Source organism: Oncorhynchus nerka, linkage group LG16 (assembly GCF_034236695.1).
Source record: "Oncorhynchus nerka isolate Pitt River linkage group LG16, Oner_Uvic_2.0, whole genome shotgun sequence".
NCBI classification, from domain to species: Eukaryota; Metazoa; Chordata; class Actinopteri; order Salmoniformes; family Salmonidae; genus Oncorhynchus; species Oncorhynchus nerka.
Window position 1 is genome coordinate 27,743,481 of NC_088411.1, and position 26,253 is coordinate 27,769,733.

General features: G+C 43.5%; 1 protein-coding gene across 2 annotated transcripts in view; it reads left to right on the forward strand.

Moving 5' to 3' along the window:
* Window positions 1-26,253, forward strand: part of LOC115144498 (protein kinase C epsilon type) — a 165,249-nt gene that overhangs the window by 119,818 nt on the left and 19,178 nt on the right. For both annotated transcript variants that reach the window (XM_065002559.1, XM_065002558.1), the window contains exon 11: window positions 8,540-8,694. In XM_065002559.1, coding sequence (XP_064858631.1) covers window positions 8,540-8,694 — 155 coding nt within the window. The remainder of the gene's footprint in view (window positions 1-8,539; window positions 8,695-26,253) is intronic.

The following is a 26,253-nucleotide window of genomic DNA, read 5'->3' on the forward strand; positions in this document are numbered from 1 at the left end:
GCCTTTGTGGGGGTGTTTAGCATGTATGTGTTTTACTTTGAGTGCCTTGTCAACAAAAACATTTTCTGCCAAGGGGTTTCACACAAAGAGAGGGGCCTTTATATCTTAGAACTAATAGTATAATGTACATATAATACAGACATGAAACAGACTATTTCTCTGGTGGTTACTAGTGGTGTGTCAGGATCAACTCATGCCTGAAGCACTAACTTCAATCCTGATGTGAGAAACAACTAAATACTGGTCCCGGCTCAGAGTTAAGGGAAAACAAGTTACAGACTACCTAATGACTCCATCTTATTGAAATCCTCCAACTCCCAGTCCACCCTCTACAGCGGAGACACCTTGCCCTGTCTCACCCCTAACCCACCCCACCAACCAGGTAGTGGCAGAGCTGTGCCCAGTCTGACCATGCCTGGTCCTGCGGCAGGTAGCCTAGCAATTAGAGCGTTGTGCCGAATACCTGAGCCGTCAAGGTGAAGCATCTGTCATTGTGTCCTTGAGCAAGGCACTTAACCCTAATATGCTCCAGGGGTGACGTAATACTGTGTCTGACCCTGTAAAACAACACCTTTCACTGCACCTATCCAGTGAATATGACAATAAAACATGACAATTTTCCAGTTGCACACAACATGTAGTTCAATAACATGACAAATGAAGTGGAGCTTTTATATGTTCAAACACAGAGCAGAACAGGCTGATTGTGAGTGTCTTAAAGTGTGTTCGGACCTGAGAGCTCTGCGCTTCACCCTTCAGCCTCAGTCACTATGTAACGCTCCGATTTAGAGCTTTCTGATTAGAAGGGAGGGTGAGGGGGAGATGGAGAGCGAGCGTGTCATGATTGCTGGGATTTTTCTTATGTAAAGAGATCCGTCACGAGGTTGTTTGTTTTTTATTCTCCCTCCCCAGAATGGGAAAAATGTCTCAGCTAATGACGACCTTAGAAAAGAACACTCTCTCCTGCTGGGGATTGACAGCTTCTTGGCTTCTTGGTAAAGGGTGTTCATGCATGTGTGTCTGTGTGTGTGTACTACTGTACATGAGTGCATGTGTGTGTGCATGAACTGCACACTCTAGAAAAATGCTGGGTTGTTTGGTTGACCCAACTGCTGGGTTGCAGGCGTTGGGTAACTTAGTTGGGTTGTTTTCTTTAAAGGGTTATTGGTGCTGGGTTATTGAGATATGACCCAGTGGGTCAGATCAATAGACTGAAGGCTTAGGCTAGTAGGCGCGTGGCTAGTTCTTTTTACTCACCCACGAGAGTAAATATAATTTCTGTTCATCTGTTGTATAGTTATCACGTTAAGGTCGAACATTGAATTTTTTTTGTAGCTTCAATGATGCTTACAGAAGTGTATGAATTCTAAAAGCCTATGTAAATCCCATTGTTGGGATACAATAAGGTGGTATATTTAAGCAATAAGGCACGAGGGGTTGTGGTATATGGCCAATATATCACAGCTAAGGGCTGTTCTTATGCATTAGCCATGGTATATTGGCCATATACCACAAACCCCCGATGTGCCTTATTGCTATTTTTATTTTATTTTTTACCTTTATTTAACTAGGCAAGTCAGTTAAGAACAAATCAAACCCATGGTATATGTTCTCATATACCATGGGTTTGATTTGTTCTTAACTGACTTGCCTAGTTAAATAAAGGTAAAAAATAAAATGCTGTTAGCCACTGGGCTAGAACCACTCAGTTTATAATGTACCTTATTAGGCAATAAGGTGGTGTAACTTATTAAACGAATCATACTTTTATAGAAGAATGTGTAAAAAATAATAAGGAAACTTTGAATTTGCAGGATGTAAACGTAAGACCACCCGTGTTCTCACGGATGGCCAATAAGATCTAGCTGAAAGCCACGCAACTAATAAGCCACACCTCATGAAAATAACCTAACGATTACATTAAAAAAACAGCTGCTAGGTCACTCCAGCATGAGAGTAAAAAAGACCCAACTGGCAGTTAAATGAACCCATGTTTGGCTAATCCCAACAACCCAACTTGGTGGGTTATGCACGCAACCCAACTGGCTGGGTCAAAACAACCCAGCATGTGTTCTGTCCAATATTTACCCAGTGCTGGGTTACCAAAACAATCCAAATTTACCCAGCATTTTTTACAGTGCAAGTTTGTGTGAGAATATGTCTGTACAAATGTGTTTGTGTCCAGAAGTCAGAGAAGGACTGCAGTCGGATGGAGTTCACCATCATTCTCTTCAGTATCACAGAGAGAACCTCAGCTTCCATCAGAGCAGTGAGTCAGACTTGACAGCTCAGGAAAAAAGTATTGTTCTGTAATTGAATAGTTTGCCTTGATTCATTTCATGTGAAACACATTTTTCATAATGTAATGGGACACAGCGCCTGTGGAGGGAGACTGGGGGTAATGGGAGTACTATGTGTGTGTGTGTGTGTGTGTGTGTGTGTGCGTGTGTGTGTGCGCGTGTCAGTGTGTGCATGCACTTAATCTATGAATGAGAATGAGTAGGAGCGGGTGAGAGGTTGAGTGATTGTCCTGTGTGTGTACAGTATGTGCGTGTCTGTCCTCATGTGGATGTGTTTGGGTGACTATGTTACAGACTTTAATTACATCAGTTTGTGTCTCTCATGAGTCATGTTTTACACTTAATGAAGGTGTGTGTGTGTGTGTGTGTGTGTGTGCGCATGTGTGTGTGTGTGTGCGCATGTGTGTGTGTGCGCATGTGTGTGTATTCCTCTGGCCAGTGAGTGTGTCTCAGTGAGCAGGGTCAGCCTGCTGTTCTGGGCTTAAGGATAAACATTCTTGAGCTGTGTCCAGGGCCACACACAATACGCTCTGTACCGAAATTATAATGATTTCCTGCTGCTATCAGCGTCACAAAGCTGCCTAGTTTTTAACGGGAAAGAACTGTGTGGTAATCTCCTACTGTAATTACTTAAACTGTGGTGGAAAATAATTGAACACCAATTCTCAAAGAAATGAAAGTTCAATCTGACTTTCTTTTTTTTCTGTACTATACTGATGGGTATATTAATGTTCATGTCTTGAGAAACTGCTTGTCAGAACATGCAATTAAATGAAACCATTAATGCCCAGACCAACCTCAACATGTACCTTCCCATTGTAAATGTTATGAACATATCCTTTGAATAGAGCTGAAGGAAATCATGATTGGGTTGTTCAATACACCCCCTCACACACACACACACACACAGATTGTTTTGGGTCTTGGCGGTAATCTGGCCATCGGGGCTTTTCTCTGTGTCGGCGCTGGGAAGCCAGTATCTGTACCTTTTTTAATTAGAAGAAGGAAATGTTTATTCACATTTGATTGGGTGGGACTTGGTCTGACTCGGACACATTTAAACAAACTATTTCAGCATCCTGTTTAAATTAGCTTTCAGAATGAGAAAAAATGCTGAGGTGGACTGCTGGAAATGTAAGGCTTCAGCTGGGAAAAATGGTTCGAATAACTGTTCAGAGAGTTTTATAGCTTTGATAAAATACTGAAAGCACCACGAGTCAACTAAATTGCTAAATTTCTCAATGTCCTGAAAAAAAAGAACACTCATTTACTGGACAGAACATACGTTTGCAGCACAGAAATGTGTCTTCTGCTCTATCCAACACTCCGATGTACACACACATACACACATTAGGTTGGAGACGATGTAGCAGAGGACAGCTATAGTGCAGCACCCATAAGCAGTTTACACTGTAACAATGCTTTACCACATGTAGTCTTCTCCTCATCTCCTACTGAATGTAGTATTAACAACCAAGTGAAGGCAGTCTACCATTCCCCTAGCAGTGTGAGAGGGTAGTCTGCCATTCGCCTAGCAGTGTGAGAGGGTAGTCTACCATTCCCCTAGCAGTGTGAGAGGGTAGTCTACCATTCCCCTAGCAGTGTGAGAGGGTAGTCTACCATTCCCCTAGCAGTGTGAGAGGGTAGTCTACCATTCCCCTAGCAGTGTGAGAGGGCAGTCTACCATTCCGCTAGCAGTGTGAGAGGGTAGTCTACCATTCCCCTAGCAGTGTGAGAGGGTAGTCTACCATTCCCCTAGCAGTGTGAGAGGGTAGTCTACCATTCCCTTAGCAGTGTGAGAGGGTAGTCTACCATTCCCCTAGCAGTGTGAGAGGGTAGTCTACCATTCCCCTAGCAGTGTGAGAGGGTAGTCTACCATTCCCCTAGCAGTGTGAGAAGGCAGCCTACCATTCCCCTAGCAGTGTGAGAGGGTAGCCTACCATTCCCCTAGCAGTGTGAGAAGGCAGTCTACCATTCCCCTAGCAGTGTGAGAGTGTGAGAGGGTAGTCTACCATTCCCTAGCAGTGTGAGAGGGTAGTCTACCATTCCCCTAGCAGTGTGAGAGGGTAGTCTACCATTCCCCTAGCAGTGTGAGAGGGTAGGGTGAGAGGGTAGTCTACCATTCCCTAGCAGTGTGAGAGGGTAGTCTACCATTCCCCTAGCGGTGTGAGAGGGTAGTCTACCATTCCCCTAGCAGTGTGAGAGGGTAGTCTACCATTCCCCTAGCGGTGTGAGAGGGCAGTCTACCATTCCCCTAGCAGTGTGAGAGGGTAGTCTACCATTCCCCTAGCAGTGTGAGAGGGTAGTCTACCATTCCCCTAGCAGTGTGAGAGGGTAGTCTACCATTCCCCTAGCAGTGTGAGAGGGTAGTCTACCATTCCCCTAGCAGTGTGAGAGGGGTCTACCATTCCCCTAGCAGTCTACCATTCCCTAGCAGTGTGAGAGGGTAGTCTACCATTCCCTAGCAGTGTGAGATTCTACCATTCCCCTAGCAGTGTGAGAGGGTAGTCTACCATTCCCCTAGCAGTGTGAGAGGGAGCCTACCATTCCCCTAGGGTAGCCTACCATTCCCCTAGCGGTGTGAGAGGGTAGTCTACCATTCCTCTAGCGGTGTGAGAGGGTAGTCTACCATTCCCCTAGCAGTGTGAGAGGGTAGTCTACCATTCCCCTAGCAGTGTGAGAGGGTAGTCTACCATTCCCCTAGCAGTGTGAGAGGGTAGTCTATTCCCCCATTCCCCTAGCAGTGTGAGAGGGTAGTCTACCATTCCCCTAGCAGTGTGAGAGGGTAGTCTACCATTCCCTAGCAGTGTGAGAGGGTAGTCTACCATTCCCCTAGCAGTGAGAGGTGGTTACCATTCCCCTGTGAGAGGGTAGTCTACCATTCCCTAGCAGTGTGAGAGGGCAGTCTACCATTCCCTAGCAGTAGTCTACCATTGTGAGAGGGTAGTCTACCATTCCCCTAGCAGTGTGAGAGGGTAGTCTACCATTCGCCTAGCAGTGTGAGAGGGTAGTCTACCATTCCCCTAGCAGTGTGAGAGGGTAGTCTACCATTCCCCTAGCAGTGTGAGAGGGCAGTCTACCATTCCCCTAGCAGTGTGAGAGGGTAGTCTACCATTCCCCTAGCAGTGTGAGAGGGTAGTCTACCATTCCCCTAGCAGTGTGAGAGGGTAGTCTACCATTCCCCTAGCAGTGTGAGAGGGTAGTCTACCATTCCCCTAGCAGTGTGAGAGGGTAGCCTACCATTCCCCTAGCAGTGTGAGAGAAGCTTATTTTCTCCTGTGTTTGGTTGTACAGTTCAAGGCTGTAGTCAATGAAGCAGAGGCCAAGCATCACACTAATATTGTAACACTAAGCATTCTAGTCTCCCCATGTCACTTAAATTCTTAAACCACATTGATCTCCGTGATTCATAACAGATTTGCATTGCTTGCTCTTTAGGGTTTTGGGCGAGTGTCTCTCAAACACTGTGTGACAACTGCTGATGTATGAAAGGGCTGAAGTTTGAGAACCAGCTCATCATATCCTATCCTGTAGTACTGCACTCTGTGTAGGAGCAGGTCTAGTACTTGCTGATTGAGGAGTCTCAGTCTGGTTATTTACTGAAGGTCATTAAAGGTAATATAATATGTATATATGAGCATGGATTCTAGTATAGGATATGATGAGCTGGTTCTCAAACTTCAGCCCTTTCATACATCAGCAGTTGTCACACAGTGTTTGAGAGATTGTACATGTACATACTACCTCAATTAGCCCGACCAATCAGTGCTCTGGCACGTTGGCTAACCAGGCTATCTGCATTGTGTCCCACCCACCACCAGCCAACCCCTCTTTTACGCTACTGCTACTCTCTGTTCATCATATATGCATAGTCACTTTAACCTTATCTACATGTACATACTACCTCAATCAGCCTGACTAACCGGTGTCTGTATATAGCCTCGCTACTGTATATAGCCTCACTACTGTATGTAGCCTCGGTTCTGTATATAGCCTCACTACTGTATATAGCCTCACTACTGAATGTAGCCTCTCTACTGTATATAGCCTCACTACTGTATGTAGCCTCGCTACTGTATATAGCCTCACTACTGTATGTAGCCTCGCTACTTTTATAGCCTCTCTACTGTATATAGCCTCACTACTGTATATAGCCTCTCTACTGTATGTAGCCTCGCTACTTTTATAGCCTCTCTACTGTATATAGCCTCACTACTGTATATAGCCTCTCTACTGTATATAGCCTCACTACTGTATGTAGCCTCGCTACTGTATATAGCCTCACTACTGTATGTAGCCTCGCTACTTTTATAGCCTCGCTACTGTTTTTCACTGTCTTTATACTGTTGTTTTTATTTCAAAACGTACCTATTGTTCACCTAATACCTTTTTTGCACTATTGGTTAGAGCCTGTAAGTAAGCATTTCACTGTAAGGTCTACTACACCTGTTGTATTCGGCACACGTGACAAATAAACTTTGATTTGATTTGATATATCAGGTATGAAGGTAAGACCCAGATGCAGACAACATCAAATTAACAATGGTTTAATAATCCAACAGGGGCAGGCAACAGACAGGTCAAGGCAGGCAGGGGTCAGTAAACCAGAGGTGGGGCAACGGTACAGCTCGGCAGGAGGCTCAGGGGCAGGCAGAGTGGCCCGGCAGGCGGGCGGGCTCAGAGTCAGGACAGGCAAGGGTCAAATCCAGGAGTGCGAGAAAAAGAGAGGATGGGAAAAGCAGGAGCTGAGAACAAAAACGCTGGTTGACTTGACAAACAAGACGAACTGGCAACAGACAAACAGAGAACACAGGTATAAATACACAGGGGATAATGGGGTAGATGGGTGACACTTGGAGGGAGGTGGAATCACAAAGACAGGCGAAACAGATCAGGGTGTACAAAACTTATATTTAACTAGACAAGTCAGTTAAGAACAAATTCTTATTTACAAAATGTGCGCCGCCCTATGGGACTCCCAATCACGGCCGGATGTGATACAGCCTTGAATCAAACCAGGGACTGTAGTGAAGCCTCTTGCACTGAGATGCAGTGCCTTAGACCGCTGCGCCACTCGGGAGCCCCGAGGTGGGGTGTCGGTAATACAGATCTGTAGGTGGGGTGTCAACATTTGGAGAAATCCTCCTTATGTCTTAATACTACCTAGGACCATCTGTAAATTCCCAGTTGTGGAAGACGAGTATCTAATGAAGGTATTTTTCTCGATTGCTGGGTTAAGCACCATTGTAATAGGAATGATGGAATATGTGTCATTGGTTCTTATAGCTTCGTGACCCATGTGGCGTTAAACAATGGTTCGGACGGGGCCACTCCTTTCTTATATAGAGGCCTTTTTATATACCCACCACCCGCCCTCCTCAATCTGATTTCCTATATGGGGAGCTGGAATTCAGGAAGGGGACCGTTGTTCCCAGAGAGACAGCTCTCTGTGCCTGGAGAAACCGTTGTTCCCAGAGAGACAGCTCTCTGTGCCTGGAGAAACCGTTGTTCCCAGAGAGACAGCTCTCTGTGCCTGGAGAAACCGTTGTTCCCAGAGAGACAGCTCTCTGTGCCTGGAGAAACCGTTGTTCCCAGAGAGACAGCTCTCTGTGCCTGGAGAAACCGTTGTTCCCAGAGAGACAGCTCTCTGTGCCTGGAGAAACCGTTGTTCCCAGAGAGACAGCTCTCTGTGCCTGGAGAAACCGTTGTTCCCCGAGAGACAGCTCTCTGTGCCTGGAGAAACCGTTGTTCCCAGAGAGACAGCTCTCTGTGCCTGGAGAAACCGTTGTTCCCCGAGAGACAGCTCTCTGTGCCTGGAGAATAGGGGCTGTGGGTCGGGTGGGGATGGCTGGGGGGCTTAGCCTTAGAGGCAGGTATTGATTGTTGACCATAAGGATCACAGTTATTTGTAAAGGTGGAAGTGTGGAGGGTTTAATGCAGGGTTAAGTTTTGTTTAATATACTCTAATGCAGATCGGCAATACTGGTTCTACTCAGAGGGTCAGACTGTCGAACTACAGTTCAATCTTTATTGAGCTGAATTGACTAGCTACATGATATTTGTAACAGTCTACTTCCACAATGCGATCTGATCATTAACTCTTTATTCTTTGCGACACATAGTAAAACTATTATCTGGTCTTTGTAGTGGTTGTTTTAATCATGGGTGAAAAAGATGTAACCCTTCTTCTTGTCTTACTGTCTTTCTCTCTGTCTCTCCTCCTCTCCCTCCATCTCCAGGACCGTCTGTTCTTTGTGATGGAGTACGTGAACGGAGGAGACCTTATGTTCCAGATCCAGCGTTCCAGGAAGTTTGACGAGGCGCGCTCTCGCTTCTATGCCGCCGAGGTCACGTCTGCCCTCATGTTCCTTCACCAACATGGAGTAATCTACAGGTAACACACACACAAATACACACAGGCACGTACGCACGCGTGCTCACATACACATAGACACATATACACACAAACACATATACACACATACACACCCCTATACACACACACACGCACACACACATACACACACTGTTAGTGGTAGCACCTAATAACATTGTATACAGAAAGACTTAACCCGACTCTAAGGCTCTACACGTCACCATGTCATACTAGCCTGGTTAAGGGTTGCAACATTCTGTTAACATCCTGGAATTCTGGAAATTCTGGAAAACACCTGGGGGTTTTCAGAAAGTTACTGGAATTTTGCAGTTAACCCACTGTTCCCCGGTAGGCTGTCATTGTAAATAATAATTTCTTCTTAAAACTGACTTGCCTAATTAAATAAAGTTTAAATAAAATAAAAACACACATTTTGCTACCCTCGTCTAGTTACAGATCAGTTTGTGATTTTTTTGCTCCCTTTATTGTAATTGTTTTGCCAAACATGACAGACTGATCTGGGGCCAGGCTTATAATGATAGACCTACAGTATTCCATAACGCCATCCTGTTATTTCAACATTCCAATTCCAATGCTATCTGAATTCTATTATGTCAAATTATATTCAACCCAGTTGAACTCAACTTGACTCATTTGCCTCACTAATACAGTAATTGTTCAATGATGACTATTCTGTTATGGGCTGAAATCCAGGTACAGTAGCCCAGTATGTCCCTAACCCAAGGACTGTGGGGGGGAGAAGAATATCTGTGGTAAGACTGGGCCAACACTAACTCACTCTCTCCTCTGCCAATCAACATCCTTCCCAGAAGTAACTATTTTCTACCGGTGACAGTCACAGCATCATTGTCAACCAATAACAACACAGACAGACTATCAGAATGCATCACCATGACAAATCATAACATCATTGTAACAAGACAGTAGATTCAATCCAAATTTATTCCCACTTTCCCCCCCAAATAATAATAAAGATGTACAGTCCAGATTTCGGTCTCACGCTAACTTTGAGTGAAGAGAATCTGACTTGGGATCAGGGGCCTTATGTATCAATCATCTCAGAGTAGGACTACTGATCTAACATCAGATCCCCTCGTCCTTGAAATCTTATTCATTGGGATCTTAAATGTAAAACTGATCATAAACCAACACTTCTCTGAGATGCTTGATACAGGACTTAGGGAGTCCAAAGCAGACTGAACTTTCAACTGAACTGGGTCAAAGTTCTAACGGGTTTATGTTGTGTTGTGTGTTGTTCGGGGCCATGGAGCCTGTGTTTATACCAGGTTGTTTACTGCCAGTGCTGATTTATCCTGTTTCTGGCACTCTGTTTATCCTCTCATCTCACTGTCGTTTACCACACACAAACCCAGACTCCCTCTGGGCTGCACAACTATGTTGCCCCTGTGGACAGTAGTTCTCTTCTGGCAGCTATCAACTATGTTGCCCCTGTGGACAGTAGTTCTCTTCTGGTAGCTATCAACTATGTTGCCCCTGTGGACAGTAGTTCTCTTCTGTCAGCTATCAACTATGTTGCCCCTGTGGACAGTAGTTCTCTTCTGGCAGCTATCAACTATGTTGCCCCTGTGGACAGTAGTTCTCTTCTGGTAGCTATCAACTATGTTGCCCCTGTGGACAGTAGTTCTCTTCTGTCAGCTATCAACTATGTTGCCCCTGTGGACAGTAGTTCTCTTCTGGCAGCTATCAACTATGTTGCCCCTGTGAACAGTAGTTCTCTTCTGGTAGCTATCAACTATGTTGCCCCTGTGGACAGTAGTTCTCTTCTGGCAGCTATCAACTATGTTGCCCCTGTGGACAGTAGTTCTCTTCTGGCAGCTATCAACTAGGTTGCCCCTGTGGACAGTAGTTCTCTTCTGGCAGCTATCAACTATGTTGCCCCTGTGGACAGTAGTTCTCTTCTGGTAGCTATCAACTATGTTGCCCCTGTGGACAGTAGTTCTCTTCTGGTAGCTATCAACTATGTTGCCCCTGTGGACAGTAGTTCTCTTCTGGTAGCTATCAGTCTCCAACGCTTTGAGTAGACCCAACTCTAAACAGCCACCACCTACAGTACATGGGCTTTCTAGGAGTTTCTGTGCCCAGTGTTCTTGGTGCCCATCTTGACCTGAGGACCCTTCAACCACCCGTGGTTGGGAGTTGGGAGTTTGAAACCCACCCAGTCTGTTTTCACCTCCACCACCATGACCTCCTAACATTTAAAGCGTAATGCTGTATTGAATTAAGGCTTCGTCAACTCCTCTCTTCCTGGACTTAGTCATTCTAAAGGAAACAGCCAGGCTCCAATGGAATACAGAGGAAAATAAAGTCACCCCCCCACTCACTCACTCACTCACTCACTCACTCACTCACTCTCTTACCCACTCACTCACTCACCCACTCACTCACTCACTCACTCACTCACTCACTCACTCACTCACTCACCACTCACTCTCTCACTCTCTTACCCACTCACTCACTCACTCACCACTCACTCACTCACTCACTCACTCTTACCCACTCACTCACCCACTCACTCACTCACTCACTCACCCACTCACTCACTCACTCTCTCACCCACCCACTCACTCACTCACTCACTCACTCACTCACTCACTCACTCTCTCACTCTCTTACCCACTCACTCACTCGCTCACTCACCCACTCACTCACCACTCACTCACTCACCCACTCACTCACTCTCTCTTTCACTCACTCACTCACTCACTCACCCACCCACCCACTCACTCACTCACTCACTCACTCACTCACTCACTCACTCACTCACTCACTCACTCACTCACTCACTCACTCTCTCACTCTCTTACCCACTCACTCACCCACTCACTCGCTCACTCACCCACTCACCCACTCACTCACTCACTCACTCACCACTCACTCACTCACTCACTCTCTCACTCTCTTACCCACTCACTCACCCACCCACTCACTCACTCACTCACTCACTCACTCACTCACTCACTCACTCACTCACTCACTCACTCTCTCACTCTCTTACCCACTCACTCACCCACTCACTCGCTCACTCACCACTCACTCACTCACTCACTCACTCACTCACTCACTCGCTCACTCTCTTACCCACTCACTCACCCACTCGCTCACTCACTCACTCACTCACTCACTCACTCACTCACTCACTCACTCACTCACTCACTCACTCACTCTCTTACCCACTCACTCACTCACCACTCACTCACTCACTCACTCACTCACTCACTCATTCTCTCACTCACTCACTCTCTCACTCTCTTACTCACTCACTCACCCACTCACTAACTAACAAACTCACTCAGTAACTCACTCACTTACTCGCCCACTCACTAGGTATTTGTCAGTATACTGGCCCTCTCTGATTCAGACAATTAGCACTCAGAGGGCAATCTACAGTCTTCTGTTTAGTCTGTAACTCCAGGGGTCATGATTTATCCTCTTAGAGTGAGCCACATGCATAACATTAGGCCAACTGACAAACAATGCTATGAATCGTCTCCTTACACTGAATGTGCAATGCAGGTATTATTTAGTATTGGCTGTACACCCAAAGGTACCTTGGTTAATGGATAGATTAGTGTTATTGTGTCACCTACAGGCAGAAACGTTTTGTAAAGAAAACAATTCCTAAAGTCATAATTTCTGTTAATGTAATTTCTTTAGAAACAATTTAAAATATATATTTGATCAATGAAATAAAAATCAACATATCAGCCAGGGTTGGAATGACACTTTAGAGTGTTTGTGCACATCACCTGCGAGTGCGAGACGAGTGGGGCATTGCTCAAGGAGAGAGAGACAGGTAGCCTTTAAAATATGATAGAGAACAGACTAGCCAATTCAAAACATACTTGGTAGCCAATTCAAAACATACCTTGTACTCTAGATAACTGTTTAGCTATTGTTAGCATGTATTCATATTTTTGTCATGTCCTAGCGGACTCAACTCAAGTCGAGTTTAGTCTGCTAGTCATTTCCCGAAAAGCTTTCCACTGACACTAGCAAATAAGGCCATACAAAGTTGATTCACTTTCTTGAACGATTCATATGATTCATTTAGACTATTCTTTTTGACAAAATGAACAATTCACTTCGCCATTGTATTAGTTGGGATTCAGGTCAATCACGGTGAAACGGCTAGCTTAGTTAGCGGTGGTGCGCACTAAATAGCGTTTCAATCGGTGACGTCACTTGCTCTGAGACCTTGAAGTAGTAGTTCCCCTTGCTCTGCAAGGGCCGTGGATTTGTGGAGCGATGGGTAACGATGCTTCGAGGGGTGACTGTTGTTGATGTGTGCAGAGGGTCCTTGGTTCGAGCCCGGGTATGGGCGAGGGGACGGTCTAAAGTCATACTGTTACAAAGGCATGAAACGTATTTGGTTGTAATGTTGCAATGTTTATACATCAAGGCTGGTCAATCATTTTCCAGGAGAGCCAATGGGTGTGCAGGCTTTTATTCCAGTCCCCCTCTAACAAACCACATTTTACAATGAGCTGCTTAACCGGACCTTGATAAGCTGTCTCTGATGTGTTTGAGCAGGGCTTGATGAAAAGTCTGCACACCCAGTAGCTCTCCAGACTGAGGGTTGACCCCATGCACTGGCATACCGGACACTCTCCGCAGCCCCCACAAGGTGGGGGGGGGGGCACAAGCTCTGGGGGCCCATGCGCCAGTCTTCGATGCCTAAACATTTTTTATGTAATAAATCATCTTGACAGTAACCCTTAAAAAGTCATTCATTCATGAACATTTTTCATTTCCATATGTACTAGGAAGCAAAGTGTTTGTTTCTTGGGCTTCAGGAATGTGTCTGAAAAAGTGCCCCAAGTCTTGAAAAATCAAAAATTTAACTGGTTTGTACAAGGGGAATATCGGCAAACAAATGCCGTGGTCAAGACTACGACGGTGCCAGTGCAATGAGTGGAGGTTACTCAGATGATCAAAAGTGCATATCAGACCAAGAACCTAAAGCGTCTTAGGTAGTTCTTGATAAGTTTTAGTTTAGAAAACCATCTCTTCGCAGAAGAGACAGTTACAGGGATGCTAAAAACAGCTTAGTTACCTTAGCAACATCAGGGAAACTGGGCAGAAGGGAGTGGTGATTCAAATACAGCAGTTCTGCAACATCTTTAATTGAGCCTCTCATTCTCCTTCATTTCCTATAGGAAGCTCTGAAGACAGGTCAGATACTGGACAGCTAATAAATTAGCAGATGCAAACAGTTTATCATATTTAGCGGACAACAGTTCTGGAGAGCTTGAGCAAATAAAGCGGTTTTTGATTTTGATTCATATTGGTGAACCGGCGTTTGAGTTGTGTGGTTGCAGTATTAACTGCCCCTTATCTCTGGAAGATCTTGGCATTCATCATTCAAGACTAAGTTTAAATTGTGTGCAGCGCAATGGACATATAATGCACAATGTCTTAGGACAGACTGCCTGGGTTGGCAACACTCACTATAGAAAACTGTCGGGACCACAACCTGGACCTACAGGCCAGGGGAGCCTCTCATGTTGGATTTAATTTGATTTAGGCTTAATTGAATTTACCTTGAATATTGCAGCCTATATGTGTAGGCTATTAGCCAGACAAAACCTGCTGAGTTCAACAATAAATAGTGGCTGAATTTATCATCAAGCCGACTACATTTTTCCTCACTGTAAGTCTATTTGATGTGTAATTTTTATTTTTAAAAGTTTATAAATAGGACCTTCACTACTGGTCAAAAGTTTTAGAACACCTACTTATTCAAGGCTTTTTGTTTATTTGTACTATTTTCCACATTGTATAACACATATGGATGAAATAAACTTATGGAATTATGTAGTAACCAAAAAAGTGTTAAACAAATCAAAATATATTTTAGATTTGACATTTTTCAAATAGCCACCCTTTGCCTTGATGACAGCTTTGCACACTCTTGGCATTCTCTCAACCAGCTTCATGAGGTAGTCACCTGGAATGCATTTCAATTAACAGGTGTGCCTTATTAAAAGTTAATTTGTGCAATGTATTTCTTCTCAATGCGTTTGAGCCAATCAGTAGTGTTGTGACAAGGTAGGGGTGGTATACAGAAGATAGCCCTATTTGGGAAAAGACCAAGTTCATATTATGGCAATAACAGCTCAAATAAGCAAAGAGAAACGACAGTCCATTATTACTTTAAGACATGGTCAGTCAATACGGAACATTTCAAGAACTTTGAGTGCAGTCGCAAAAACAATCAAGCGCTATGATGAAACTGACTCTCATGACAACCACCACAGGAATGGAAGACCCAGAGTTACCTCTGCTGCAGAGGATACGGTTTATTTGAGTTACCAGCCTCAGAAATTGCAGCCCAAAAACATGCTTCACAGAGTTCAAATAACAGACACTGTGGAGGAGACTGTGAGTCAGGCCTTCATGGTCGAATTGCTGCAAAGGAACCCCTACTAAAGGACACCAATAAGAATAAGAGACTTGCTTGGCCCAAGAAACACGAGCAATGGACATTAGACCGGTGGAAATTTGTCCTTTGGCCTGGAGTCCAAATGGGAGATTTTTGATTCAAACCACTGTGTGAGACGCAGAGTAGGTGAACGGATTTGTTACGTTCTGACCACAGTTCTTTTGTGTTTTCCTTGTTTTAGTGTTGGTCAGGACTTGAGCTGGGTGGGCATTCTATGTTTTGTGTGTCTAGGTTGTTTTTCTGTGTTCGGCCTAGTATGTTTCTCAATCAGAGGCAGGTGTCGTTAGTTGTCTCTGATTGGGAATCATACTTAGGTAGCCTGGTTGTGTTTTTGTGGGTGATTGTTTCCGTGTCTATGTTTTACACCACACGGTACTGTTTTCGGTTTTCACATTTGTTGTTTTTGTAAATTGAAGTGTTCAGTTTATGTGTTTTAATAAACAACCATGGACACTTATTACGCCACATATTGGTCCTCCGATCCTTCTCGCCTCTCCTCTTCAGACGAAGAGGAGGAAAACCATTACAGGATTATCTCCGCATTTGTATTTCCCACCGTGAAGCATGGAGGAGGAGGTGTTATGGTGTAGGGGTGCTTTTCTGATGATTTATTTAGAATTCAAAGCACACTTAACCAGCATGGCTACCACAGCATTCTGCAGCGATACGCCATTCCATCTTGTTTGGGCTTAGTGGGACTATCATTTGTTTTTCAACATGACAATGACCCAACACACCTCCAAGCTGTGTAAGGGCTATTTTATCAAGAAGGAGAGTGATGGAGTGCTGCACCACAATCCCCCGACCTCAACCAAATTGAGATGGTTTGGGATGAGTCCAACCGCAGAGTGAAGGAAAAGCAGCCAACAAGTGCTTAGCAAATGTGTCCTTCAAGGCAAAGGGTGGCTATTTGAAGAATCTCAAATATAAATATATTTTGATTTGTTTAACACTTTTTTGGTTACTTCATGATTCTATATGTGTTATTTCATATTTTTGATGTCTTCACTATTATTCTAAAATGTAGAAAAGAGTTAAAAATTAAGAAAAACCCTTGAATTAGTAGGTGTACTAAAACTTTTGACCGGTAGTGTAAATAGCAGCTAAATACAGTATATAGCTCTAGATAGTACACTGCATAATGAAACAAGCCCTAGTAAACTAGTGTTTTGAGGGTGGACTGACTGTATTATTTGGCATTAATAGACTGTTTTTCCACACAACAACTTTCTATCTGGGGCTGGGAGAGAGCACAAGGATGGCTCAAGTCTTGCACGTTCAGGTAGCCTATACAGGACAGCTGTATATTCTAAAAAATCTATTGGTAGCTGATTAGTATTCTGTTGTATGGAAAAGGTATTTGACAATCTGCAGTGTTTAAATTTCCAACATGAATTACTGAAAAAGTAATTGCATTATCACCACCAGCCAGCAGTCTAAAAATGGCAGCATTGCGACACCTTGTACAGCTTCGTGAAATGTTAGGCTTAACCTGAGAAAATGACGACCAAATAGACCTACCAATAAACATTTATCCATTAGCTAAAGCAAAGCTGAGCCATTACACCATAGAAAGCCTATCATCGATTTGATAGTCATGCAGCCGCATAGACATGTTGCAATTTCAGCACCATGGACATTGATCGGTAGTTTACTTTGTGAGTGGCTGTCTGGCTGACACGTTCAGTTAAAATGTTTCGCTCCTAGCAGTGAGTCACGTGGCCTTGGCCAGCTATATAAAGCAGGCAGACATGCATTGAAGCATTCAGTTACTGTTGGATTGAACGTTAGAATGGGCAAAACGGGTGACGTAAGCGACTTTATTTTTATTTTGTATTATTATTATTTTTTTACCCCCTTTTTCTCCCCAATTTCGTGGTATCCAATTGTTAATCGTTACTGTCTTGTCTCATTGCTACAACTCCCGTACGGGCTCGGGAGAGACAAAGGTCGAGAGCTGGAACCAGGCATGCCGGTTCCAGTATCTCAGAAACGGATGTCCTCCTGGGCTTATCACGCATGACAGTGTCTAGGGTTTACCGAGAATGGTGCGATAAACAAAAAACATCAGAAGCGTCAGAAGCAGTCCTGTGGCCGAGAACAGCACGTTGATGAAAGGTCGAAGGAGAATGGCACGAATCGTGCAAGTTAACAAGCGGGCCACACACAGGCAAATAACGGCGCAGTACAACAGTGGTGTGCAGAACGGCATCTCGGAACACACAACTCGTGCTTCCTTGTAGCGGATGGGCTATTATTGCAGCAGACGTCCACACCGGGTTCCACTGTCAGATAAAAACAACAAGAAGCTCCATTGGGCAGGCGGTCACCAACACACAATTAAGGATTGGAAAAACACTGTCTGGTCCAACAAATCCCGGTTCCTGTTGCGTCATGCTGATGGCAAAGTCAGGATTTGGCGTAAGCAGCATGAGTCCATGGCCCCATCCTGCCTAGTGACAATGGTGGTGGTGGTGTAATGTTGTGCGGAATATTTTCCTGGCACACATTAGGTTGCTTGATACCAATTGAGCAACGTTTCCATTTCCTGAAGAATTCAGGCTGTTCTGGAGGCAAAGGGAATCCAACCCGGTACTAGATGTACCTAACAAACTGGCCACTGAGTGTACATACATAGACGCTGCCAATTGTTGGTAATGGAAATTTGTATAAAAATCATGGAAAAGTCATGAAATTCCATCTGTCAATATGTGTAGGTAGTTACCAGGCTAAGAAGTGACCAGCCAGTGTGAATTGTGTATTGTGTAAAATCAAAAGAATAATAGTCTGGCTACAGTATGTACTGTAGGTTGAAGGTGCTCTTTCTCTCTCTCCATTTCTCCCCGTCGCTCTCTTTCTTTTGCTCTCTCTCCCTCTCTCTCTCTGGCTCTCTCTCTGTCTCTCTCTCCTTCTCTCTGTTGCTCTCTTTCCCTCTCTCTCTGACTCTCTCTCTGGCTCTCTCTGTCATTCACTCTCTCTCCTTCTCTCTGTTGCTCTCTCTTCCTCTCTCTCTGGCTCTCTCTCTGTCTCTCTCTGTCGTTCACTCTCTCCTTCTCTCTGTTGCTCTCTCCCTCTGTCTCTCTCTGTCGTTCACTCTCTCTCCTTCTCTCTGTTGCTCTCTCTCCCTCTCTCTCTGTCTCTCTCTGTCGTTCACTCTCTCTCCTTCTCTCTGTTGCTCTCTCTCCCTCTCTCTCTGTCTCTCTCTGTCGTTCACTCTCTCTCCTTCTCTCTGTTGCTCTCTCTCCCTCTCTCTCTGTCGTTCACTCTCTCTCCTTCTCTCTGTTGCTCTCTCTCCCTCTCTCTCTCTGGCTCTCTCTCTGGCTCTCTCTGTCGTTCACTCTCTCTCCTTCTCTCTGTTGCTTACTCTCTCTCTCTCTCTGGGCTGTGCAGTGAGCTTGTGTTCAAGACAGGAAAGTGGGTGAGACTACAGTCTGGACTCATTGTCCCTGTTCCTAATCAAAGGGTTCTGGCTACGTGATTTTAGCAGCGCAGAGTATAGCCAGCCTCCTTGGTGCCTTTTTGATTCGACGTATTGTCTGAATGACTATTTATTTCAGTGTTTATTAATAATGTCAGGGAGCAAGTTTTAGCTTGAAAGGTACACTCAGCGATGTACAAAGTAATAAACAGCAGTAGTGGGTACATTTCCGCAACAACTAAATGTATTGACGCACAAGGCTAAACTTGGCTGTTTTGGTGCCGTAGCTACCACGTTGTAGCAGCGTGAAGCGAACCCGCGCACATGCACAGATACCCTGTGTGACTGTGTGAGAGCAAAGCATCGGGCTCATCGCAATATCTGCGGAGATGCTTGTTGCAACGTCATAACGCTGAGTCTACCTTTAACGAAATCCATTTGTTATTCAAGCATGTGATATTGTAGAGCTCTGCAAGCATCAGCTTTGTCTTCCAGAGAGTAGTCATTGAGCGTAGGATGACAATGAAGATGTCTTTATGATTTCCACTCAAGGCTATTCTGTCCAGTAGATTTCGCTTTGTTCGGACTTGGCAAATCAATGAAATCAGTGAAAGCCAGGACTGACAAATGTGATGCACGCACCTTTGCGTGGGAGGTCTACAACATTTAACGTAACGCCACATACTTAACCTGAGTTGACTCAGCCTTACCTCTCTGTGACCTGTTGAGTACTTTCAACCAAGAGTACAAACAACCCTTTTGGGAATACTCTGGGAAGTAGGTACATGACTCCCTCTCACCCCCCACTTCTGAGAGAGAGAAAAGAAAACAGTGGCTAAGTTTCGTTTGAGACAGTAGCAGTTTGATCTGTTAGTGATGTGGGACGAGTCTGGACTGGCATGCAGTCGGCTGGTTGTATGCCTGTATGCCACTATAGACGGGAACGGGAGGGGAGGGGAGAGGGGAGGAGTCTATCACCAGGCTATCTGTCCGTCCTCCTCGCTCTGCACAAGCTTATGTGAGACTGGAGCCTCTATGGGCAGCATTCACAACAGAGCACAGCACAATACACACGCAATCATACACCACCAAGCCATGTATACAATCACATATTGTGTACTGTACATGCTCAGTTCACATCCACACTCATAAACCTAGAAACTAATGAACCTGGCAATAAACACGCTATGCAGACATACAAACATAACACCTACGTGTGCGTGTGAAATGCATAGAGTACAATCAAAATAAACAGCCATGTCTAGCTACCCCAGATACCATACCATTGAAGAGTGTCCCACGTAATGCCTGTTCTCCATGACTTCCGTTTGACCTTTATTCAGACACCACGGACTGTCCTCATGTATACCAGCTTTCTCTCCCTCTTTCTCTGCCTTGCTCTCCCTCTCTCCCCCTTTCTCTCCCCCTTTCTCTCCCTTTCTCTCCCACTTTCTCTCCCTCTTTCTCTCCCTCATTCACCCACCCTATTTCCATCTTTAAGCATGTTGAACTTGAACATGCAAAATGTATTGCTATATCAATAGGTGATTTTTTGACAAAGTATGTATATTTTTGCACCAACTTCAATAATTATCTGAAGGAAAATAGCCCATATTCTCTATATGGACACCATTTGGTATCTGCGTGTTAGCTCGAGAATTTAGGTGTAGTAATCTGGAGAAAGAATAACATAACATTATAATGCCCAGGTCTCGGATAACTCTCATTGGAATCGGGCATGTACTTAAAACTACTTAGTTAATATGGTTCAGCTGTAGTTGTATACTTAAAACGACTTGGTTAACATGGTTCAGTTGTAGTTTAGGGTGGTGTACTTTAGCATGGTGTAGTTTAGCGTGGTGTAGTTTAGCGTGGTGTAGTTTAGCATGGTGTACTTTAGCGTGGTGTACTTTAGCGTGGTGTAGTTTAGCGTGGTGTACTTTAGCGTGGTGTAGTTTAGCGTGGTGTACTTTAGCGTGGTGTACTTTAGCGTGGTGTACTTTAGCGTGGTGTAGTTTAGCGTGGTGTAGTTTAGCGTGGTGTACTTTAGCGTGGTGTACTTTAGCGTGGTGTAGTTTAGCGTGGTGTACTTTAGCGTGGTGTAGTTTAGCGTGGTGTACTTTAGCGTGGTGTACTTTAGCGTGGTGTACTTTAGCGTGGTGTAGTTTAGCGTGGTGTACTTTAGCGTGGTGTACTTTAGCGTGGTGTAGTTTAGCGTGGTGTACTTTAGCGTGGTGTAGTTTAGCGTGGTGTAGTTTAGCGTGGTGTAGTTTAGCATGGTGTACTTTAGCGTGGTGTAGTTTAGCGTGGTGTAGTTTAGCGTGGTGTACTTTAGCGTGGTGTAGTTTAGCGTGGTGTACTTTAGCGTGGTGTAGTTTAGCGTGGTGTAGTTTAGCGTGGTGTACTTTAGCGTGGTGTAGTTTAGCGTGGTGTACTTTAGCGTGGTGTACTTTAGCGTGGTGTACTTTAGCGTGGTGTACTTTAGCGTGGTGTACTTTAGCGTGGGCAGACAACAATATTTCCAGATAGAAATAAATATTAAGGGCAGTTTGTTCTTCTAAGTATTTGAACCAGTGTCTGCACAGCAGGGGTCGTGTCTCATGTTCAAAGCTATTCTCATTATGTCTCTTTTTAGAACTTCTAGGAAATGTATTACTCACTATTGATCATGGGCTGGTCCATGGGTCCTAGTGAATAATAATTACGCGTGTGTGCACGCGTAAGTTGACATTTATTGTTGGAGTCCTGGAGGCAGAACTGAGCAATTTCAATTTAGATTTCCCCCTGCAAATTCAAAGTGAGCTACATTGTAAAAATGTATGAAAACAAAAACGTGCTTTTTGGTCATAATTTAAGGTTAGGGTTAGCAGTGTGGTGAAGGTTAAGTTTAGGATGAACGGCTTTGTGACTGTGTCAGTTGGTAACCGCTCTGCAGAATTGCCTCCAGGACAAGTTTCATTACAAAAAAACACTAACCTGTGTGTGTGTTTCTACGCGCACGTGTACGTACATGCATATGTGTGTGTGCATATGCCTGAGTGTTTGTGTCTTTCGGGCTGAATGGGGATCTCATTTGAAGCGGAGGGAGGGAGGTTAACTGTCAGAGCAGAGAGTTGCTGTGTACGTAATGGAAAAATCACTCCACAAGATTAACATGAAACACAGGAAATGCTCTCAATTGAGCCTGATTGGTGTGTGTGTGTGTGTGTGTGTGTGTGTGTGTGTGTGTGTGTGTGTGTGTGTGTGTGTGTAATATAACATTTGTATGCCTGCCAAAATCATGAGTTTAAGGTCCTGACAATGGTGACAATAGTTCCTGTTAATTTACCATATGTACAGTTGAAGTCAGAAGTTTACATACATTTAGGTTGGAGTCATTAAAACTTGTTTTTTAACCACTCCACAAATTTCTTGTTAACAAACTAAAATTTTGGCAAGTTGGTTAGGACATCTACTTTGTGCATGACAGAAGTAATTCTTCCAACAACTGTTTACAGACAGATTATTTCACTTATAATTCACTATATCACAATTCTAGTTGGTCAGAAGTTTACGTACACTAAGTTGACTTTTAACAGCTTGGAAAATTCCAGAAAATTATGTCATGGCTTTAGAAGCTTCTGATAGGCTAATTGACATCATTTGAGTTAATTGGAGGTGTACCTGTAGATGTATTTCAAGGCCTACCTTCAAACTCAGTGCCTCTTTGCTTGACATCATGGGAAAATCAATAGAAATCAGCCAAGACCTCAGAAAAAAGTGGTAGACCTCCACAAGTCTGGTTCATCCTTGGGAGCAATTTCCAAATGCCTGAAGGTACCACGTTCATCTGGACAAACAATAGTACGCAAGTATAAACACTATGGGACCACGCAGTCATCATACCGCTCAGGAAGGAGACGCATTCTGTCTCCTAGAGATGAACGTACTTTGGTGTGAAAAGTGCAAATCAATCCACGAACAACAGCAAAGGACCTTGTGAAGATGCTGGAGGAAACAGGTGCAAAAGTATCTATATCCACAGTAAAACGAGTCCTATATCGACATAACCTGGAGGCCGCTCAGCATGGAAGAAGCCACTGCTCCAAAACCGCCATAAAATAGCCAGACTACGGTTTGCAACTGCACATGGGGACAAAGAGCGTACTTTTTGAAGAAATGTCCTCTGACCTGAGGAAACAAAAATAGAACTGTTTGGCAGCATCATTTTGTGGGGGTGCTTTGCTGCAGGAGGGACTGGTGCACTTCACAAAATAGATGGCATCACGAGGCAGGAAAATTATGTGGATATATTGAAGCAACATCTCAAGACAATCAGTTAAAGTTAAAGATTGGTCGCAAATGAGTTTTCCAAATGGACAATGACCCCAAGCATACTTCCAAAGTTGTGGCAAAATGACTTAAGGACAACAAAGTCAAGGTATATGAGTGGCCATCACAAAGCCCTGACCTCAACCCTATAGAACATTTGTGGGCAGAACTGAAAAAGCATGTGCGAGCAAGGAGGCCTACAAACCTGACTCCGTTACAGCAGTTTTGTCAGGAGGAATGGGCTAAAATTCACCCAACTTATTGTGGGAAGCTTGTGGAAGGCCACCTGAAACGTTTGACCCAAGTTCAACAATTGAAAGACAATGCTACCAAACACTAATTGAGTGTATGTGAACTTCTGACCCACTGGGAATGTGATGAAAGAAATAAAAGCTGAAATAAATAATTCTCTCTACTATTATTCTGACATTTCACATTCTTAAAATAAAGTGGTGATCCTAACTGACCTAAGACAGGGAATTGTTACTTGTATTAAATGTCAGGAATTGTGAAAAACTGTTGTATAAATGTATGTATTTGGCTAAGGTGTATGTAAACTTCTGACTCCAACTGTATACTCGTACAGCTGTTTTTTTTTCTGTTTTGCCAGCAATAATCTCAGTTGGAGTTTATTGGTTGGAAGCACACTCTGACGCAAGTTTCTTCTTGGGGTTTTAATGTCAGATTTTATTTTATTTTTATTCATGAGAGATGTGGCCCATGTTGGTGCATGGTATGATATGTTATCCGTTGTAACTCCTCACCAGCCAGCTTAAGACTCAAAAGCTATTTCATATTTGAGAAATGCCTTGCAGCATTGCAATTTCTGTCATGTGATTTCTCTCCAAAAGGCCTTCTCTCTAGAGCGAAATGGGCTGACTGTGCAAGGAAGTAAAGAGACATTCAAGGGCCAGAACTTTGATCAAACTACCAACATGATAGCATTGGTACCTGACTGCTTCTACCTGCAAGACTTAAAGGGTTCTGCAACTGTCCCCATATGAGAACCGTTTTTAGTTTGAGGTAGAACCCTTTTTGGTTCCAGTTAGAACTCTTTTGGGTTCCATGTAGAACCCTCTGGAAACAGTTTTGCATGGTACCCAAAAGGGTTCTATCTAAAAAATAAAAAAAAGAGTTCTATCTGGAACCAAAATTAGTTATTCAAAGGGTTCTCCTATGGGGACAGCCGAATAACCCTTTTTTCTAAGAGCGCACTACTGTTAGTCGCTTTGGATGAAAGATTCTGCTAAATTGCATATTATATATTATATTATTCAACAACAACAAATCCAGTCAAAGCAAAATCATTGGCATTGGCACTCAGGTTATCTAAGTGTAACTGTCACAGGGTATATACTCAATGAACTTCTTCAAATAACTATCATTCCATTAGTGCTCTTGAACACCTGCTGCTACACATGGAGAGAGCACTGGAATACAGTGCTGTGCAATAAAATCATTGATCATTGTCATAATCTATTGTGCAGACTACATCAAATATCTAATTTAAGACTCGCTGGGTCATTGTGTTGTATTCATTTTCCTTGCCGCAGGTAGATTCATTTTTAGAACTGAAATCATTGGAAAAGGAAATTGAAAAGAAAATTGTGTTCAAGGTTAGCTTGACCTTAAAGCTACAAGTGCCTTTGTACTAAAATGTCTACTTGAGATTATGGCTGTGTCCGAAATCTGACTTCCATACTACTTAATTAAACTTCATACTGTGTACTAAACTACATACTGTACTATTTAGAATGTACTCTTTTTAAAAAATGAATGCAGTAAGCAACACATATCAATCAGCATACTAGGTTCATCCTACTGAGAATGCCTCATCTAATGCTCACTTGCATTGATTACTGCCATTGGTTCATTTTGGTAAAGCGCGACTCTTTGTCAGACACACGTGGATCTCAAAAGACGATTCTCTTCCTCAATAGTGTGCAGAAAATTCTACTAGATGAAAAGTCCAAATTAGTATGTCATCTGTCATTTAAAGCATACAGTACACATGTTTTATTTTCTTCACATACTATCAAACTGAATTGTTTCGCAAACACAAAATGTCTCCTATTTAGAACTCAAGTACAGGTATTCGGAAATGGCCCATGTTTACTTGATGTTTTGACATGTCACGTTGTATAATGATAGGAGACAGGAGCAGGAATGCAAAAATAGTTTTAAAAATGTTTCTTCCCAAAATAGCATACGTAATTTTAAAAAATGGTTTTACTTTTATTTAACTAGGCAAGTCAGTAAAGAAAAAAAATCTGATTTACAATGACAGCCAACACTGGGTGCCACCCTATGGGAATCCCAAACACATGTTGTGATACAGTCTGGATTTGAACCAGGTTGTCTGTAGTGTCTCCTACTAGCTGAGATGCAGTGCCTTAGACCACTGCACCACTTGGGAGCCCATGAACATGATGGGGACGAAGCCCAAAGCAAAAACGTGCACATACAGTTGAAGTCGGAAGTTTACATACACCTTAGTCAAATGCATTTAAACTCAGTTTTTCACAATTCCTGACATTTAATCCTAGTAAAAATGCCCTGTTTTAGGTCAGTTAGGATCACCACTTTAGTAGTACATCCACAGGTACACCTCCAATTGACTCTAATGATGTCAATTAACCTATCAGAAGCTTCTAAAGCCACGACATCATTTTCGGGAATTTTCCAAGCTGTTTAAAGGCACAGTCAACTTAGTGTTTGTGAGCTTCTGACCCACTGGATTCAGTGAATTATAAGTGAAATAATCTGTCTGAAAACAATTGTTGGAAGAATTACTTGTGTCATGCACAAATTAGATGTTCTAACCGACTTGCCAAAACTGTAGTTTGTTAACAAGAAATTTGTGGAGTGATTGAACAATGAGTTTTATTACTCCAACGTAAGTGTATGTAAACTTCCGACTTCAACTATATTTGGCTAAGGTGTATGTAAACATCCGACTTCAACTGTATATAGATGTCCTAGGCTACTTCTTTCAGGTAATACATTCACTGCAGTATTAGCCTTATGCCTTATATTTAGATCATTAATGATGGAGTATGCATAATAAGCTTCTAATTTATACCCTCTGTCTCTTGCGCAATACCCACGCACCTGTGCTCCACTGGCCTCTCCTTAAAAACCACCAACTCCTTAGCTCTTGGAGTACCATTTTTTTTAGCATTTCTTATACCAGTAGACTATTCGAAGAGGGATGCAAGCTCTTGTTTGCTGAATGTTAAATATAGCGGCCAGTAGAACTCACAGGTAGTTTGAAAGAAGAGCGAACGCGCAATGACAGTAGGCTATAGCAGTTATTTATTCCGACCCATAAACATTCAATCTTCATAAAGAGAGGAGAAAGCCT